Consider the following 19969-nt stretch of genomic DNA (forward strand, 5'->3'; position numbering starts at 1 on the left):
CCTGGCCAGGTGTGGCTGGGCTGCACGTGCTCTCACTGTACGTCTGGGATATGACATCATATCAGTGGTTGGTAATGACGTTGTATGTGACAGGTGTGAATATGCTTGCACGTGCCCTGTGGATATGTCAACTTTGGTGTGTGAGAGGCATTTCAGGGGACAGTGTCTGTTCCTGAGGCCCAGCTCTCCAGGAGGGTCCTGCCTCCTAGCTCATCTTCTGGGCAACCAGCCTCCTCCCCTGTTCCCGCCCCCGACTCGCAGCAGTCCCTGGCCTAAGACCCAGTGTGGGGGAGACAGAGAGGGCACTCAGGGCTGAGGGTGGGAGGCCGCTGGCCCATTCCCAGTGCAGGCCTATAAATAGCTCTTTGAGCCCAGCAGATTCCCAGGCAAGGCTGCCTCATTCAAGCCCCCAGCAACAGCCTGCTCCCAGGCCCCAGGCCAGTCCCTCTAAGCTCAGCCCTGGCACCAGTGAGGGGAGCCAGGGAGTGGGGAGGAGGGGGGAGGGAACAAGTGGGGGGAGTCAGGGTGGGGATTAGCTTGGTTCGGAAGTCACAGACCTGGTCTCCCACTTGTCGTTGTTCAGAAGCTCTGTCGTGTCCAACTGTTTGTGACCCCGTGGACTGCAGCATGCAAGCTTCCCTGTCCTTCACTGTCTCCCTGGGTTTACTCAAACTCACGTCCATTGAGTCAATGATGCCATCTAACCATCTCATCCTGGGTTCCCCCATTCTCCTGCCCTCAGTCTTTCCCAACATCAGGGTCTTTTCAAATGAGTCAGCTCTTCGCATTAGGTGGCCAAAGTATTAGAGTTTCAGCTTCAGCATCAGGGCTCCCAGTTGGCCCCTACCCATACTCTGCAAACTCAGGCAGGGGGTCCTATCTCCCTGAGCCTCAGTTTTCTTGGCTGGAAAATGGGCAGCAGCTTGATAGCAGCTCCCAGCTTCTGTGTTTGCTTCCCATTTCACTCTCCCAGCAACCCTTAAGGTGGTTTACGTTTAATGATCCGTGTTTTTGACAGGGAAACTGAGACGCAGGAAAATGAAATGGCTGGTCCAGAGTTACACTGTTAGGGATTTCAGAGAGGATTTTTTTTTGAGGGGTGGCATGCTTCAAAGCCTGTGGGGTCTCAGTTTCCTGACCAGGGACTGAACCTTGGCCATGGTAGTGAAAGTGTGGAATTCTAACCATTAGCCCAGCATGGAACTCCTCAGAAAGGGGTTTTGAACTCTGGACTTGTGGGGGCCAAGCTGCCCCCACACAAGTCACCCAGACTCCTGTCCCTGCTGCCTGCCACCTGCAGACACTCACAGTGGTGTGACCCCTGACCACCATCCGTCTTCTGTGATGAGAAGTTCCCCAGCGTGTCACGTTGGTCCCTACGGCCACCACTAGCCCACCCCCAGAACAGCCTGCTGACACAGACCTTCCAGGGCAAACTTGCTCCCTTGGGGTCTTCCCTCATCCTTCACTCATTCTCACCCCCTTTTTGGTAATCTTGCTGAAATCACCCAGTTCCCTGTTTCTTTGTTTTCCCACCAGTCGAGACCCACCCTCAGAGATACAGCCACACACATACATGGATGCAGGACACTCAGCCAGCACAGCCCAGTCTCGGTGCTGAGAAACGGAGACCCTGGGAAGAAAGGCTTGCTAGGCAAAGGGCTGATTTCTTTATATTTTTGTCCTCCCTCATTTCCAGTTGTCATTATGGGAAAATACCCAGAACACAGAATTTACCATTTGCAAGTGCATGGTTAGTGGCGGTGACCCACATTACTATGCAACCATCACCACTGTCTGGTTCTAGAATACGTCCAACAGGCCCAGAGGAAGCCCTGTCCCCATGTGCAGTCCATGCGTCATCCCCTCCCCCAGCTCCTGGTCATCCCAATCTACTCTCTGCCTCTGTATTTCTCTATTCTGAACATTTCATATAAAGGGACTCAGACTGTGACCCTTTTATGCTTGGCTTCGTTCACTCAGCATAGTATTTTCAAAGTTCATCTATGTTGGAACATGTATTAGTACTTCGTTCCTTTTTATGGCTGAATAATATTCCATTGTAGACCCTTTAAGATCTGGGATCTCCCTACAAAGACATGCACACCACCCCCTCAACAAAGCAAAAATATTTCTGTAACAACAATACCTGGTCCACCCCAGGTGCTCCATAAAAGCTGACTAGATAATAGAATGAGTGGATGGATGATAGTTCTGGCTGCCACTGGCAGAAACAGCTCTGGGTGTGACATACCTGGTCCCTGACTTTGCAAGGCTCTTACCATCTGTGTGCCCTAAGGAGCTTGCTTTCCTCTCTGAGTCTTGCTTCCTCTGTATACTGTGGTGTAAAACAGTAACTGTAGCCAAAACTGTTTAAAGTGTGAGCCCTGGAGAGCTAGACAGACCAGGATTGGAATCCCAGCTCTGCTCTTTGCCTAGGCGTGACCTTGAGAGAGAGACTTCATCTCCCTGGGGACTCAGTTTCCCCATCTGTAAGATGGAGCAGGCCCCACCATGGGACTTCTGGGGACACTGGTGAATGGGAAGAAGTCTGGCACAGTCGTCTCTGGGGTGGGGTGAGTGGTCGTAGGAGTGGGGAGGGGATTTTAGGCAGAGGGAACCCCCTCCCTCGCACAGTTGGAGGCTTCAGGCTGGCGGGGGCGCATGCGCAAAGCAGCCCCGCAGCCCCTTTATAAGCGCTGAGGCGGCGCTGGGGCGAGCAGAGCGCAGGGCGCAGGGGTGGACCCGGCGCGGATTGAGCCCAGCCGGAGCGTCCTTTGTGCCGGTCGACCGCCCCGGGATGCGTTGGCGCTAGGAGCCAGGTGGGGGTCGGTCGTGGGGAGGGGGTTACGTTGAGGGAGAGGTCCTAGGGAATTCACACAGAGCTCAAGATTTGGGGGGGGGGTGCTGGGATCAGAGAGAAGCCCCTAGCATGGGGGTGGTGGCTTAGAGGGGGAGGGAAGCCTCGAGTTGGGGAGGGAACGCAAACTAGGAGAGGGCTTGAGAATATCAGGGGGATTCGGATTTGGGGGTAAGGTTGTCTAGAGAATGCAGAGACGACCCTTCGATGGGGAGGGGCCGCGCTGGGGGTGGGTCTTAGAGCTGGGGAGGCACTGGGAACCAAAGCTAAAGAAGGGGAGCCCCAAGTTTAGAGATAAGAGGGGAACAGCCACCCGCTGAGCGTGAGACTCCAGAACAGGGCACCCCGTGTCTGAGCTGAGACACCCCAAGATTTTAAGTGGGGATTCCCAGTTTCCAGATGAATGCAGGATTCCAGGATGGACTGCAGCGGTGAGGGGCTCCCCAGACCAGCCTGAGCCCGATAGAAGGGGGTCTGTACAAAGACTGAACCCCCATAGGGAAGGGGTGTCCTGCGGTGTCTCTGCCCTTTTGGCTCAGGTCTTGTTACCACATCTTGACTCAGGCAGGAGGCTCTGGGGGCGCTCCATCCCACGGTGGTTCCTGTTGTTTCCTGGGACCTAGAGTTGGGGTGCTGTCCCTTCTCTTGGGGAGCAAGCTGTGTGTCCGAGGTGAATACTAAGTGAGAGCCCCTTAAATCCCTAGCTATCAATCAGAGCACCCAGTCGCTAAGGGGGAGCCGCCCCAGTACTTTCGCATCTGGCCGCGTCCTCACCACTAGACACAGACCCTCGCCTCACCCCTTCAGTTCTGTCTGGCCATATGGATGCATGTGGAAGTCCTGGATTGGTTTGGGGGCACAGACACTGGGAAGTAAGGGGCTGGGGCCCTGGGCCCAGCCTGGGCAGGAGCGACCCCCATGCCTGTGTGTGGGGCTTTGTTCCTCTCGGCAGCATTAATGGGAGACAGCCAGGCTGAAGAGAGGGTTGGCGCTGGGCCCCACGGGGGTTGTGGGGGAAGGGCAGGGAGGGAAGCCTGGGCAGACTGTGGGACCCCAGAACCCCAGCAGCCTCGCTGGTGTGGGGACATTCCCAAATGGAAGCTGTCCCCCAGGAGCTAGGGACTTGTGTGTGTGTGTGCGTGCGTGCGCGTATGTGTGTGTGTGTCTACCCCATGCTGGGAGGAGGTGGATGCTTATGGTGTCCTCTGTGAGTCTAATGTGACCGAGGTTGTGTCTTTGTCAGGAAACTTGTGCAGAGGCCACATCACCCGGTTGCAAAATGATGTGTGCCCACCAGTCACCAAAGCCACAATTTATCCAGTCTGGTCTGTGCCAGGGGCTGGCAGCTACATGTGTGAGTGTGTGTGAGGAACTGTGTCTGACAGCATGGCCTCATCGAGGGGTTTCCGTGGGGAGCCTGAGACTGTGGGTGTGTGTCTTTGTGTAGAAGACATGCTGCCTGCCTTGTAAGTGCCCATATTGTCTCTCTTTGTTAATGTCACTGTGAATCTGTGCGTGTGAGTCTCCAAGGCTCTGAGCCTAGAGTGTGTGGCTGTGTGTGTGTCCCGTGTGTACAGCCAGGACCTCTCCATGTGGTTGGCAGTGTGGGCCCTGGGTGGGGGAGTGTGAGATGTGGTCTGTGTGCAGAATTGGGGAGCTAATGGGGGAGACATTGGCAGGGGGTTCGGGTCTCCAAGGGGCAACCAGGGCTGAATAACTGAGCCTGGCTTCCTTTCTCCTCCAAGGAGTTCCATGTGTTGAACCTATGCACACAAATACACCCTGACTCCAAGGCCAGCAACACATACACATGTGTGCTCATAGCCTCTGCTAAGCATTACTGGTGCCCACACACCCAGAGACCACACTCGGCCCCCTGGGCCCCACCCAGTACACGCTGCCACTGTGGACCCTCATACATGGTCCCATCCCACAGAGCGCATCCTTGCCTGGACAGCACCTCGATGCACAACCAGGCACAACACACAAAAACACGCCTGCTGGCAAACTCACCCTCACTCCATGCCTTCTGAGACAGGAGGTGGGTGTGAGGGAGGGGGAGACACGGGTGTGTGCGCGCGCGCACACACACACACACACACACACTTTCTTCCCTCTCTTTCTTCCTGGCCACCCCTCCCCCAGAGCCCCACAGGCCCCTACTTGCATATGTATGAGACTCATGCATTATTAATAAGGGGACAAGCCCCAGACAGCTGTGTAAATGCTCACCTCTGGTGGCCCTGGGGAAGAGGTATTTTAAGAGAAAGGGTGTGGGTGTGTGAGGGTGCTGTTGGAGGGGATGGGGTATGTGTGGGAAGGTGTGTGTGTGGCGGGAGGAGGGTGCAGCTGAACCTCTGTCTCTCACCTTGTTGGACCACTATTGGGTATTTGAGTGTGCACACAAGCCTTTGTGTACAAGTAGCTGTTGTTTACGTGAACATTTCTTAGGCTTCACAAGTCAGCTCATTCCATTCTCCCAGTAACATGCTGAGGTCTGTGCTGGGTGATCCCCATTTTACAAGTGGGAAAACTGAGGCACAGAGTGATGAAGCAACATGTAGGGAGTAGAGACAGGCCTGGAAACCTAGTCATGAGGATATAGTTTGAGCTGTGAATCATACAAAGTGTGTGTGTGGAGGGGTGTGTGGTTGTGCATGTACATGAGAATTCTCTGTACTTGCCACCTCCTAAGGCTTCCCAGGGGGCACTAGTGGTAAAGAACCTGCCTGCCATTGCAGGAGACGTAAGAGATGCAGCTTCGATCCCTAGGTCAGGAAGATCCCCTGGAGGAGGGCATGGCAACCCACTCCAGTGTTCTTGACTGGAGAATCCCATGGACAGAGGAGCCTGGCGGGCTACGGTCCACGGGGTTGCAAAGAACTGGACAGAACTAAAGTGACTTAGCACGCACTCATGCAAGGCTCTCCTGGGGCAGGCACAGCCAGAGTCCTGCCCCACCCTTTAATACCTATACAGGACTTGAGCTCTCAGGGGGCCCTGCCCCGCTCAGGGTTCTGAAAGGGGGAAATGAGGACAGCCAGGGATGGAGGTTGAAACTGCTAAGGTTTACACGTTGGTAGTTACGGACACCATACCAGGAGCTGACCTCTGCCCTGCTGTGCAGTCCTAGGCAAACCACTCAGCCTCTCTGGACCCCGAGTTACTGTCCTAAGAAGGCAAGGAGAGTGGGCAGTGCCTCTGTGTTGCCGCCCCAAAGTTCAGCACCACGGACAGGTCCCCGGCCTGCCTTCCTACCGGGCCTCTGGGAGCTGGAACCTGGCAGGGCCCCACGGTCCCCCGCAGGACCCTATTCCGGACTCCATCCACACTCCCCTACTCAGGGCTATTCTTTTATCAGGAAGAGGGTGCAGGGGCTGGGTTTATAGGTAATGTTCTAACTTCCCGTCTGTCCCCACTTGCTGAGGCACGTTGGTGGGGGAGGGGGACACAGGGAGGGGGCTTTCAGAGGAGTGGGAGGCTTTAGGGAGGAGCCATACTCCAGGGTTTCTAGTCTCGGGAAGAATGTGACGTCTGGGAGGACGCTGTGTCCCAGTGCCTGTAACGGGCTTTGCTTACAGGTAGTGCTCAGTATTTGTGCACTTTATTATCATGTGCCACAACCTCTACAGAAGTCTGGACCCACAGCCGGAGTTTCTCTGTGGATCTAGGAGGCCTCCTCGCCAGGCAGTGTGAATTCAGACGGAGGATGGGATGGGCAAGGGCGAGGCCCCTTCCTCCAGCTGGGACTTGGCAGCTCTTCAAGAATCCCAGAAACCAGGAATAGAATCTTGGCAACAACCAGATCCTGGAATTGAAGCTGAGAATCGTGTCAGTCAGCAAACCCAGATTACAGGCTGGCTTGGAGGCCAGCCTACTGCCAGAACTGGGGACCCCAGGCAGACTAGGACTGGATGTTGCCCTCTAGGGGCCCCCAATTTGATTTAGGAGGCCAACTTGAAAAATGGGATTTTGATCTTGGCTGTTAAAGTCAATAATAATGACAGCTGAAATTTACCCCTTCATGCCAGGCAGTGCTAAGTATTTTGTATGTATTGACTGAATTGACTGATCTATTCCTTCCAACTACCTGATTTTATCCCCATCTGACCTGCAAAGAAACTGAGGCACAGAGAAGCTAAGCTATTTGCTCAAGGTCACACAGCAAGGAACAGGCAGAGAGACAACCCTGGTTTGATTCACTCCAGCACTCATGCTCTGACCATCAGACTTCACTTGCTGGGGTTCTGAAGTAAGTTGGTCCTGGATTTGGATCCCGGATCTGCCCTTGCTTGTTGACTGTGTGACCTTGAGTGATGCATGGCCTCTCTAGCCCACATTTCCAGATCTGTAGAGGGGGAGGAATTGGTCCTTTCATGTCAACTGTCTAGAAGGGATGTACTCACCCCTGTACTCCCTCTCTATCTTGTTTCAGGTCCAGGATGGGGGCCTTATCTGTCTGGATCTCAGGCCTCCTGACTCTCCAGATGCTTCTCTTTGTGGCTGGGGAGCAGGGTGAGTTTGCTTGTGAGGTGGGAGAGGTTGGGGTCTGGAGAACTGACAAGATGGGGCAGCCTTTTAACTTGAGAGCCTTCTCCTGCTGGTTCTCTGGCTTGGTCTGGAGAATAAAATGAGAATAGATGAAAAAAAGTCTTTGAACAGTCAAAAGCGAACAAGACACCTGAGAGGTTATTTTTAGTCATTGCCAGCAGAGGCTAGAGGTTCCCGCCTCTCACTGTTTTGCTGAGATGAGCTGAAGAGAGAAAGAGAGGGAAAAAAAAAAAAAAAAAAAAAGAGGGAGAGAGAATCGTATGAAGATTGATTAGTGATGCCTGCCATGGGTGTAGCAATAGAAATAAAACCCTATATGCCTCTCCCTGGCATCTCCCCAGTGGTGGTCAAAAGGCCAGACTTTAGAAATGCCCCCTGATTTGCTCTGTGGCCTTAAGCAAGTATGATGTCTGTGAGCCTCAATTTCCTCAACTCCCCCAGAAGAGGATGAGAGATGGCTACCTCTGCAGATGGTTATGAAAAGCAAATGAGCTGATTGCTATTTATAAAGTGCCTGGTATATAGAAGGTACTCCACAAACACCGTTTCCCTTCCGATGGTTGCCTCTCGTTTAACTTTTAGGGAAACCATGGCTCAGAGGAGAACACTAACTTTTCCATGGCCACATCAGTGACACTGAGAGTCAAATCTCTGGTCTCCAGGATCTGGACTTTGAGTGGAGGCAGAACTATGAAAGGATCCAACCCGGTTACCCCTCTTCTGCTCACAGACTGGGCTGCAGATCTCAGATCTGTGTACTGCCCTGTGATGTTGTATAAGCAGCCTAACCTCTCTGGCCTCAGTCTCCCTGTCTGTAAAGTGAGGAAAGCTGCAGTCTCTGCTGGTCCTTGCCTCTCAATCAGGCCCTCTCTCCACCTTCTCCACCCCAGGCCCACAGCACACCACCGCAGCTGCAGCCACTGCTGAGAAGGGGCTCCACATGCAGAAAGTGGGGTCTGGGTCAGTCCGGGCTGCCCTGGCAGAGTTGGTGGCCCTGCCCTGTCTCTTTAGCCTGCGGCCACGGCCAGGTGCAGCTCGAGAAGCCCCACGGATCAAATGGACCAAGGTGCGGACTGCATCAGGCCAGCGGCAGGACTTGCCCATCCTAGTAGCCAAGGACAACGTGGTCCGAGTCGCCAAGGGCTGGCAGGGACGTGTGTCACTTCCTGCCTACCCCCGGCACCGGGCCAACGCCACGTTGCTGCTGGGACCACTGAGGGCCAGCGACTCCGGGCTCTACCGCTGCCAGGTGGTGAGGGGCATCGAGGATGAGCAGGACCTGGTGCCCCTGGAGGTGACGGGTCAGTCGGGGGAAGGGGAGGGGCCAAGGCTGGGACGGGGAAGTGCACTCACTGAACGTCATCTTAGAAATCACTCCTTGGGGAATTCCCTGGTGTCCAGTGGTTAGGACTCTGTGCTTTCACTGCCAAGGGCCTGGGTTCGAGGGCTTGGATTCAACCCCTTTTGGGGGAGTTAAGATCCTGCAGGCAAAAAAGAAAGAAAGAAAGAAATACTCCCTGAACAGTGATTTGCTCTCAATTCTGATAAAATCATGAAGAAAGTCTCTATGCGTACTCCTCTCTTTTTAGCATCTCTGTTTTTTAGCTAAGAGAAAGCAGCCTCCGACTAGTCTCTTATAGGCCGCAACATTTCACAGGATTTCATAACCTGCAGTCCATGTCATGGTCATCTACTTTCACATAAGGCAGAGGATATTGGTTTTGTATTTAAAATAGGAATACAAATTTCCTTTTAAAATAAATATATGTTTCTTAAAAGGGAAGTTCTTTTTAAAAAGTCGATTGAAAATATATGTTATGGGGACTTCCCTGATGATCCAGTGGCTAAGACTCCACGCTCCCAAGGCAGGGGGCCTGGAGTTTGATCCTTGGTCAGGGAACTAGATCCCACAAGCCAAAACTAAAGATCCTGCATGCTACAATTAAGAGCTGTGCAGTCAAATAAATAAATAACAAACATTTAAAAAATACAGGTAGAATTCGTTTTAAAAAATATGAAAAGGAATTATATATTAAGGAAGTGACAGTCCTCAAATATCTGTTTAACCAATTTGTACATTAAATTCTTTCTGTTGAAATATTCAGTGTAGTTTCTGTTTTCCTAACCAGTCAAGCTGAACAATGCAAACAAATATATTTTTTTAAATTATTAAACCAAAGTCCTAGAAAAGGGCATGGCACACAGAAGATGCTCAATAGATATTTGAGCACTGAATCAATGAAAGGATCATTGTGTGGAGAACATCCTGTGGATGCCAACTGGGAAGTCAATTTCCCTTAACCTGTGTTGAAAAGTGGAAGTGAAAGTGTTAGTCACTCTGTCCTGTAGCCTACCAGGCTCCTCTGTCCATGGTATTCCCCAGGCAAGAATATTGGAATGGGTTGCCATGCCCTCCTCCAGGGGACTGTCCTGACCCAGGGATCAAACCTGGGTCTCCCACACTGCAGGCAGATTCTTTACTGTCTCAGCCACCTGGGAAGCCCTATCTTGGCCATGAGGAAAGTCCCTGCACCCCCCTGTTCTGGAGCACAGTCTTTCCATGCCCAACAATGTCTCAGTGCATATTTTATGGGGTCAGCCAATGTTCCCCTTTCTAAAGCCTTGTTCTCAAAACTAATAAGCCTCAAAGAAAACTGGTAAGTGATGAAAGAAAGGAATTCCACCTCTGGGTTTGTTTGGTTCGTTCATTCTACCAGACCTTTATTGAGCGACTACCACGTGACAGCCTGGTGCTGGAGACACAGCCATGACTGGGACACAGCTTCTGCCTTCTGGGAGCTCTCAGTGTAATAAGATGGAGCAAAATGTTTAATTTCTTTTGTTTCACTCAGCCATTTCTCTCATCCCTAAATCAGAATTTGAGTCACAGTGAGCTTACCGATGCTTCACATCTGATAAACCAGGATGTGAATTACATGTTACCTCATCCAGGAAGCTGTGAGTGACTCCATTTCTAAACTGGGCAAGAGCCACATTTGATCACCGGTTGCTCTTTGCTTCCTCTCCCAGTGCGTGTGCTTAGTTCCTGAAAGGAAGCATCTCTCTCACTCTTGTCCATGCCTTCTGTTACCTCCAGTCCCTAACCCTGGCATGAAGAGTGCTGTCTTTGGAGTCCAGATCTTCCTGAATACAAATTCTGGCTCTCCCTTATACTGGTCATGTGGCCCTAGACTTGTCCCTCAACCTCTCTGAGCCTTTGTTTCCTCCTCTGGAAATGGGGATAATCATAGGGTCGTTGTAAGATTTCAATGAGGTAATGAGTATAAAGGGGCTTCCGGAGTGGTGCTAGTGGTAAAGAACACACCTGCCAATGCAGGAGACTTAAGAGACGTGGGTTCAATCCCTGGGTTGGGAAGATCCCCTTGGAAAGGCCTTGGAAAGGGAATGATTGGTTGACCCCATAAAATACACAGTGAGACATTGTTGGCCCATGGCCAACATAGGGCTTCCCAGTAGCTCAGACAGTAAAGAATCTGTCTGCAATGTGGGAGACCTGGGTTCGATCCCTGGGTGGAGAAGATCCCCTGGAGGAGGGCATGGCAACCCATGCCATGGACATTCTTCTTGTCTGAAGAATCCCATGGACAGAGGAGCCTGGTGAACAACAATCCATGGGATTGCAAAGAGTCAGACACGACTAAAGTGACTTAGCATGTATGTACATAGTGCTTGTAAATGTTTTTTACATAGCAAATATTTAACAAATTCTAGCCCTTTATGGCCATTATCAATTTCCTCATCTGTAAAACCAGGGTATATCAGTTTCACTCCCCATCATCACCCTAGCCCTGTGCCTGGTGCTGAGTGAACAGACATGGTACAGGGCAGTGTAGGGCAGCAGGTCGTCTATTATTGTTAGTCTAGGTGGTGTGTTCGGTAAGAGCGAGGTCTGTGCTTGAAGATTTCAGCATAAATCAGCTCCCTATCCTGGGTGTTTCTGCATAGGTGTTGTGTTCCACTACCGAGCAGCCCTGGATCGCTACTCTCTGACTTTTGCTGAGGCTCAGGAGGCCTGTCGTCTCAACTCAGCCACCATTGCAGCCCCGCGGCACCTGCAGGCTGCCTTTGAGGACGGCTTTGACAACTGCGATGCCGGGTGGCTCTCTGACCGCACTGTTCGGTAAGGGGGTACACAGGGTAGGGAGACGGAGAGCTAGCCCCTGGAGAAAGAGGTTCCTTGGGAGCCCCCGGAGCACAAATCTGAGAGAGGCCCCCACTTTGTCTTGTCAGGTATCCTATCACCCAGTCCCGTCCTGGTTGCTATGGTGACCGTAGCAGCCTTCCGGGGGTGAGGAACTATGGGAGGCGAGACCCACGGGAACTCTACGATGTGTATTGCTTTGCCCGTGAGCTGGGGGGTAAGTCTGGAGCTGGTAGAATGCCCCCTTCTCTGATCCCCTTTGTCTTTCCTAACCCCCATCCTTCCCTAAGTCCTTGCCTAGCTCTCCTAAGTTTCATCCCTCTCTAAACCCACAGCCAAGACCTGGACCCTCCGGTTTTTCCTCCACTCCCTGAGCCTCTCTCCTTTGTGCCCCTTCCCTTTCTCTGAATCTCTCCCTCTTCCTGCCCCTTCTCCCTCTTCCTACTTCCTTCCTCCTCACACCTTCCCCAAGCCCCTTCCTCTCTCTGAAGCCCAACTCGTTCAGGCGCCTCAGTTACCTCATTTGTGAAAAGAAAGTGAAGCCCCCTCTTAGCACTGCATGAGAGGCAATGGCAGTGATGCTCTGGCGACGGGGGCGCGCAGCTGCGGCTGCCTCCATCTCGTTTAGCCAGAACCCAAATCCGGCCAGATCAGGGCTATTTGAGATAGGACCCCCTTCCCGGGCTCCGGGGGAGGGTCCGTGGGACACCTCTGACCTTCTCCCGCGCCTTTCCGCAGGCGAGGTCTTCTACGTAGGCCTGGCCCGCCGCCTGACACTGGCCGGCGCGCGTGCCCAGTGCCGACGCCAGGGCGCCGTGCTGGCCTCGGTAGGACAGCTGCACCTGGCCTGGCATGAGGGCCTGGACCAGTGCGACCCGGGCTGGCTGGCCGACGGCAGCGTGCGCTACCCGATCCAGACGCCGCGTCGGCGCTGCGGTGGCCCAGCCCCTGGCGTGCGCACCGTATACCGCTTTGCCAACCGCACCGGCTTCCCGGCACCTGGAGAGCGCTTCGATGCCTACTGCTTCAGAGGTACGTGTGAAGCCTCGCCCCTGGAGGGTGGGTCTCCTGGTGGCCACGCCCCAAGGGCGTGTGCTTTGCTAATGGCCACGCCCCTGGAAGTTTGGGTTTCTAGCGGAGGCGGAGGTCAGGTAGGGGAGAAACAGGTTGAAAACTTACTCCGCGGTGAGCCACGCCCCCAGGGAAAGGTGACACCCCCGAGACAAGCTTTCCATAGGATCCCCGCCCCTCCTTAGGACAAGCCCGAGGCAAGCCAAGCTCTGCGGGGAAGTCCTGTTTAGTGTGTGGTCTAGGTCTTCCAAGGTGGCGCTAGAGGTAAAGAACCCGCCTGCCAATGCAGGAGACGCAAAAGACGCGGGTTTGATCTTTGGATTGGGAAGATCCCCTGGAGAAGGACATGGAAACCCACTCCAGTATTCTTGCCTGGAGAATCTCATGGACAGAGGAACGTGGGTCGCAAAGAGTCGGACACGACTGAAGCGACTTAGCACGTATGTCTCCTGAGATCTCTTAAGAGATGATCTCAGACCTCTGGATGGAAAGCTTCTTGCCTGGAACCTTGCACAGGAGCACCCGCTGGGAAGGGATTAAGGCCTCGGCTAGCCACGCCCCCTAAGCAAGGCCACGGCCCCAGGGACAGGACCAGGGGATGACCCTCGCCCTTGGGTTGGTTCCATACCCTCAGAAGCTGCCAACCTCAAATCCAAAGGAGCTGAGTCTTATGTGAAAGGGCGGGAGTTGGGGGGAATTTCTTCGTAGGGAGGCCATGCCCATTAGGCGCTTTCTCTCCCTGGGGAGGAGCCACGCCCAGGTCTGACCTGCCCCCCTGGAAGTTGGCACTGCCTGAGCTTCACCCACCGGCCAAGATGTCTCTTGACCCTTTATTGCGACCAGTTGACTCTGACTTTGACAGTGGACCTGTCTGAACAATGGGGACGAAAACTTTGCACCTCCATCTCTCAGTCAGGGGGATCCCAGAAACAACCCAGAGAGTCAGAGGGGCACAGAGAGACAGAAATACGTAGAAGATCTGTACTACAGCATGCTGGAATGTGGGTAGACTTCAGGCAGGACTTCCCAGCTAGGCCCTGGGCCTAGCACAACCTCTTCTGCTTTCTCCCACAGCTCATCACCCCACATCCCAACATGGAGACCCAGAGACCCCCTCATCTGGAGATGAGGGGGAGATTCTGTCGGCAGAAGGGCCCCCCGCTGGAGAATTGGAGCCCAGTCTGCAGGAGGAGGAGGAGGTAGTCACCCCGGACGTCCAGGAGCCTCTGGTGTCTAGTGGGGAAGAAGAGTCTCTGATCTTGGCAGAGAAGCAGGAGTCTCAAGCGACCCCCAGCCGTGCCCCTGGGGTCTCCACATTAGCCTCAAGTCCTGCCCTGGAGGCTGAGGAGGTGTGGCTGAGCACCGTGGCCCCCAGCCACAGCAGCGTGGAGGCGGGCACTGTGGTGGGCACGCACACAAACACAGCCCCAGCCAGCACCACGCCCAGGAAGAGGGAGCGCTTTAAAGGGTTGAACGGGCGCCACTTCCAGCAACAGGAACCCCAGCAAGGGCTGAAGGGGACACTCGAGGCCAGCGTCCAGCCCCCCACCCCAGAGGCTGCTGAGAATTATGTGGAGCCTCCCATGACCACAGGAGCCACAGACGCCTTGGGGAGCAGCCAGAGCCAAAGCCCCTGGGCTGTGCTGACAAATGAGGTGGAAATGCCCAGAGCTGGTGAGTGGGGTCCCTGGGGGAGATGGGACCTGCCTGGGGACCTAAGGGAGGCAGGGGAGGAGGCTCCGAATCACAGCTGGGTCCCCTGGCCTCCCCAAGCCTCTGAAGACCCCTCTTCCTCAGGCCTGGAGCCAAGGAGACCATCAGAAGAAGGAGCTGCCGAGAGATAATTATAATAACTGTTGATATTTTTTTAGGTTCCCTTGGTGGCAGGAGCCCCCAAGAGCCCTGGCTGTGGCCCCCAACCGTGGTCCCACCCATCATCCCAGACCCCAGCAGAGCCCTTGGCCTGGAACTAGAAGAAGCCAAGCGCTTTAGTATGAGACCAGTCACTTCCGACCTGCCCTGGTTCCCCTCGGAGACCACTCCCAACCCTTCCAATGGCCCCAGCCCTACCCCCTGGGAGGCTTCTCCTGTGGTCATTTCTCCAGACCTCCCTGTCATGGCCATGCTTCGTGCTCCCAAACTGTGGCTCCTATCACAGGAGCCTCCTACATCCCTCCCCACTGAGGCCAGTGGAGTTAAGGGGCATAGTGAGGCCATGGCCACTGCCCTGCCCTCCCCTGCCTCAGAAATCGAAGCCAGCCCACAGGATCCCATCCATCCGGAAGTGTACTCCCTGCCCTCCTCCTCGGGCCTGGCAGGACAAGACGGAGAGTCCACATCCCTGTCACTCAGCAGCCACAGAGGAGGAAGTCCTCCGGCCCCTTCACAGGCAGCCACAGACACACAAGCTGGAACCAGTCCCAACTCCCCTGGAGCAGACTTTGGAAACACGAGGGGGGCCAGCCCTACTGAGCTCAGCAAAGCTGAGCACCCCGGATCCAGCCCACAGGCCTCTGTGGACTGGAATGTGGTGGCAGATATCACTGTTTCTGAGACTGCCACTGAGCCCATGGGAGCCAGAGGCGTCTCGGAGTCTGAGTCTGGGGTCTTCAACACAGCAGAGAGTCCTACTTCCAGCTTGCAGGCCTCCATGGACAAGACGCAGGGAATATGGGCCTCACTGCACAGGGAAGGGCTGGACCCCCACTCCGCATCTGCACCCTTGGGGGTCCCTGAAGTCCCCTTGATGCCCAAGTTCACGCCACGTTTGGGGCCTTGGGCTGCTACAGATGGAGGAGTCACAGTGGATCCTATGGATTCCACAGTCACACTGGACCCCAGCGATGCTGGTGGGCATTGGGAACCTGGATCCCACATGGTTGAGGGAGCAGAAAGCCCCACCTTGAGCCCTCAAATGGCTGTGGATACAAGTGTGGTGACATCTGTCACGTCCTTGGACCTGGGGGACAAGGTCGGGGTCCTGGCCGTGTTCACAGTGGCCTCTTCAAGCTCCCAGCCCCACCCAGAGCCAGAGAGCCAGCTGGTGACCCAGGGAACCCTGGGAGCCTTGGAGCCTCCACAGGAGGGCAGCCACTCAGGGGACCCCATTCTTCCTCCTTGGACGCCGACAGCAGCCAACAGGGACGAGCCCATTTCAGTTTCCTCGGGGGAGCCTACAGTGCCGTGGGACTCCCCCAGCACCCTGCTGCCTGCCTCCCTGGGCCCAGAGGAATTTGAGCTGGAGGTCCTGATGGGGAGCCCAGGTGTGGAGAGCTTCTGGGACGAGGCAGCAAGTGGAGAGGAGCCCGCCCTGCCAGGGATTCCTGCAAATGGGAGTGCAGAGGAAGGTGAGTTCGAAGCTCGTGGTCTCATCCAGGCCACCGTGTTGGTGCTCAGGGACCTGGGGCTGGGAGGAAGCATTGTCCCTGGTGCCTGGGAAGGTTTCTGGCAGGGGATGATGTTCAAGATGGGGGCTCATCAGACAGAGCTGAATTCCAGAAAGGGTGTTCCTGGCAGAGGCACCAGCCTGGGCAAAGGGCATGAGGTGAAGTTGTGTATGATATGTTTTGCACACCGTGAGTGGTGAGGTGAGGATGAGCAGTTGGGCAGAGTTTGGTTTGGGGAATGAGTACCATCAGCAGATCATGCTTGTGTCCTCTCTGAGCTGACAGTGCTGGGCAAGGCCGGGGTCCTGCCTTCTGCGATGCCCCCGTCTGAAGATGAGGCTGGCACAGACCCCTCCCTGGGGGGGCGGCGTGGAAGGAGGAGGCTTGGCAGGGAGGTCTTCCTGGACAAGAGTTGAACTGCAGCTGGAATTCAGTGGCGCACATCTTGAGGGACCTCTTGCCACAGGGAAGTGTGCGTGCAGGGAAGGGGCGGGAGTGGTGGGCATCACCCCCATTTCTCAGATAGCAAACTGAAGCTCAGGGAGATAGGTCACTACCAGCCAGTCAGTGATCAAACCTCACGTCCACATGTGCCTTAGTTGCTCCCTGCCCCGCGGAGTCCAGAGAGAGCCACCACCCTGTTCTCCTGACGTCAGGTCTGCCCATAACTCAGCCTGCAAATTCCAGCCCTTTAGTTTTTAGGTCCTGTCACATTGAGCTTTTTTTTTTTTTTTTGGTCAAGTGAGCTTTAGAAAAAAAAGAAGCAGCTAATTAAAAGGCACTTTTTCTGAGTTGCAAAACACTCTTATTAACACAATTGGTTTTACACTTGCTCCTTTTTTTGAAGGCAAAGTGTCACGGCGATGGAAGCGGCGGATGCAGGGTTTCATCGCCTACCCTGTCATCTCTGGGCTGTGTCTGGGGCCCCATCTTCTTTTCTTAGATGCCCAGGAGGCAGGCAGACCCTGGGCAGGGGCACTTGCATTGGTAAAGGCTGATGATTATCGGTGATTGCCTTTGTGTTTGGATTATTTTGAGCACTTTACCGGAATCATCTTGGTTAATCTTTTTATTAAAAAATTTTTTTTAAGATTTTTTTATCTTTTGGCCACTCTGCACAGCATGGTGGATTTTAGTTAGCTGACCAGGGATTGAACCCATGCCCACCCCCACACCCCGCCGCCATTGGCAGTATAGTATTAACCACTGGACCATCTGGGAAATCCCTAGCTAATCCTTTTAATGTCTTTAGGGAGCAAGTTCTACTATGATTCTCCCTTTATAGACGGGGAAACTGAGGCACAGGGAAGTCAAGTGACTTGTGCAGAGTCTTGCAATTGGGGAATGTCAAGGATAAAGTCTGAATCCAGGCTGTCTGACAACAATCTTTGTCTCAATCTAAGATGTTTATTTCATTGGCGTAAAACAAAACGCCCTGAGGTTTTGAGAGGGGGGTAAGCTCATCCTGGGAGGCGGGCAGAGAAGAGACTGGTTGTGGAGTATGGGTACGGGAAGGGGGCTCAGTGCCAGAGGAGCTACAGGAGGAATGGTCAGAAGGCTAGGAGGGAGACCACATAGCGCAGTGCTAAGGAAAGAGCACTGAGAGGAGCCCCCAGGGCCGTGGCTGGATCTGGGCTGGCCTTTGTCGGTTTTTTGGCTCCAGACTCTACCCACTGGCAGCCGGGGTGGAGGGAGGCAGCCAGTGCTGGGGGAGACCCAGGCGCCTACTCACCTGCTGCTTGCAGCAGAAATGCTAATGAGGCCAAAAATAAATGCAGCACCAGCGAGCGACTGAGTCACCGCCAGCCCGTGGGCAGGTGTCAGCGGCACGGGGCACCTGCTGCGGCTTACACGTCCCGGGGTCTGGCTGCCCCACGTGTGTGCACACACGTGCCCGGGTGGCACAGACATAGCCACAGGCCTCCCTGGCCATCCGCGAAGGCACAAGCTACCACCCCAGGGACAGGCTTCTGTCATTGCAGGAGGGCCAGCGGCTACCTTTATTCAGTTAGCAAGCAACTACTGAGTGCTGGCTGTATTCCAGGCATGAGGGTGAGATCGAGACAGCTCTGGAAGCTGACATTCTACAGCAATACTCTAGAACTTTCCTACTGATGGAAATGTTCTCAAGCAACACTGTCTAGTACGATAGCAGCCAGCCACTTGGGTCTTCTTTGTAGCATACAGCATCTTCGTTGTGGCACACTGGCTTTTCATCCTGGCACTCAGGCTTCCCTTCAGTTGTGGCGGAAGGGCTCCGGAGTGTGTGGGCTCAGTAGTTGTGGAACGCAGCCTTAGTCGCCTGGCACTATGTGGTATCTTAATTCCCTGACCAGGGATTGAACCTGCGTCCACTTCATTGGAAGGCGGATTCTTATAACCAGTGGACCACCAGGGACGTCCCAGAATTACAGTTTAATTTTTATTCCATTGTACTTAAATAGCTAGGTGAGACTGCCATGTGGACCATCACCTCGCTTGCGGGAGGCATGGATAAGAAATGATGATCTTAATAAATTATATTGGAGGTTAAAGCGTAAGAAAGACAAAAGAGAAAAATAAAGCAAGAAATGAGGGATGCCAGTGGGCAGTTTGGGTTTTGGAAGGGGGTTAGGATGAAATCTGAGTAAGCCTGAAGGAGGTTGAGGAAGGAGCCATACAGAGATCTGGGGGGATGAGCAGTTCAGGCAGAGGAAACAGCTTGTTCAAATGCCCTGAGGTTGGACTGTGATTGGTCCAGTGAAGGAACAGAAGCCCAGCATGGCTGGAAGCTGAGTAAGAGAAGGAGGGAGATGAGAATCAGGCAGGGAGATACTGGGAAAGTTGTACAGGGCCCTGGGGGCTGAGGTAAGGATTTTGACTTTCCCTATGAGGGCAGTCGGGAGCCATGGAGGAATCTAAGCAGAGGAGGGACATGATCTGACTCAGGTTTACATGGGCTTCCTCTGGCAGCCTTGGGGGGAACACCCTGCGAAGGGTGAAGGTGGAGGCCAAAAGGCCAGGGAGGAGGTGCCTGCTCGTTACTGTCTCAGTTTCTTTTGGGGCCCTGGACAAAGACAAAGCAGGAACACATTCTGGGTGATAGGGGCTGGAGAGAGGGCTTTAAACTGGGCCTTCAGAACCCCGAAGGTCAGTTTTGGCTCTTGTACTGTTCTGCTGTGTAGGCCCTGGGTCTCTGGGTCTTCTCTGAGTCTCAGTTCTAGCGTCTTGCAGTGGAAGAGCTGCCTTTGCCCTGACAAGAGATGGGTCATCTGGGGTGCCTGGGGGTTCTTGCTGTGCCCCTCCAAGGCTCCAGGATAGAGCCCACCCACCAAGGCATCTGGGCCCCTGAGATGGGGAGGGGAGACCCTCCTGCCTCCAGAGAAACATCACTGAAGGGATGAGAGAGGGGGAGAGGGCTTCACATTTACTCCCTCTGTCCATGGTAAGCGATGGACAAGAGGCCTCAAGAGGCCCCAGGCTGATATACACAGAGCCAGACATGGCATTATGGTCAGGAATGGGAGAAGGATGAGCTCTTTTTATTGTTGTTTTGTAAATGAGGCAACAGAAATTCACAGAATTTGCCCAGGATTTCCTAGTGAGTGGCAGAGGCAGGAATTGAACCAGACTCTCTGACTGCACACCCTATGCACAACAACTGCTATAATTCACCTCTTCTCCACATTGTAACCACTGAGGTTACATCAAAAGAGGCTGAGCCACAAGAATGAAGGAGATGATGGTTCCCACTGGTCCCGGTGCAGTTCATTCCCCATCTAGAATCTATGTCTACTTTGCCCTTGAAGTATGAGAAGCGCAATGAAAGTAGAGTATGTCTAGAAGAGGGGGATAAGTCAAGGAGACCACTTAGACCATGTTCTAGGAGAAGACTTTGTAAGAGAAGCTGAAGGAATCCCATTCTTGAAAAAAAACAAAAACAAAAACCTTGGCTTCTTT

General features: G+C 53.9%; 1 protein-coding gene across 1 annotated transcript in view; it reads left to right on the forward strand.

The window, feature by feature from the left end:
• Positions 1-2710: 2710 nt before the first annotated feature.
• The window catches only part of NCAN (neurocan), a 30416-nt gene continuing 13157 nt past the window's right edge, over positions 2711-19969 (forward strand). Inside the window, exons 1-8 of the mRNA XM_006057978.4 lie at positions 2711-2822; positions 7296-7375; positions 8302-8712; positions 11378-11552; positions 11663-11790; positions 12312-12605; positions 13719-14318; positions 14516-15991. Of these exons, the coding sequence (XP_006058040.3) occupies positions 7303-7375; positions 8302-8712; positions 11378-11552; positions 11663-11790; positions 12312-12605; positions 13719-14318; positions 14516-15991 (3157 nt within the window). The 5' untranslated portion in view covers positions 2711-2822; positions 7296-7302. The remainder of the gene's footprint in view (positions 2823-7295; positions 7376-8301; positions 8713-11377; positions 11553-11662; positions 11791-12311; positions 12606-13718; positions 14319-14515; positions 15992-19969) is intronic.

Source organism: Bubalus bubalis, chromosome 9 (assembly GCF_019923935.1).
Source record: "Bubalus bubalis isolate 160015118507 breed Murrah chromosome 9, NDDB_SH_1, whole genome shotgun sequence".
Lineage (NCBI taxonomy): Eukaryota > Metazoa > Chordata > Mammalia > Artiodactyla > Bovidae > Bubalus > Bubalus bubalis.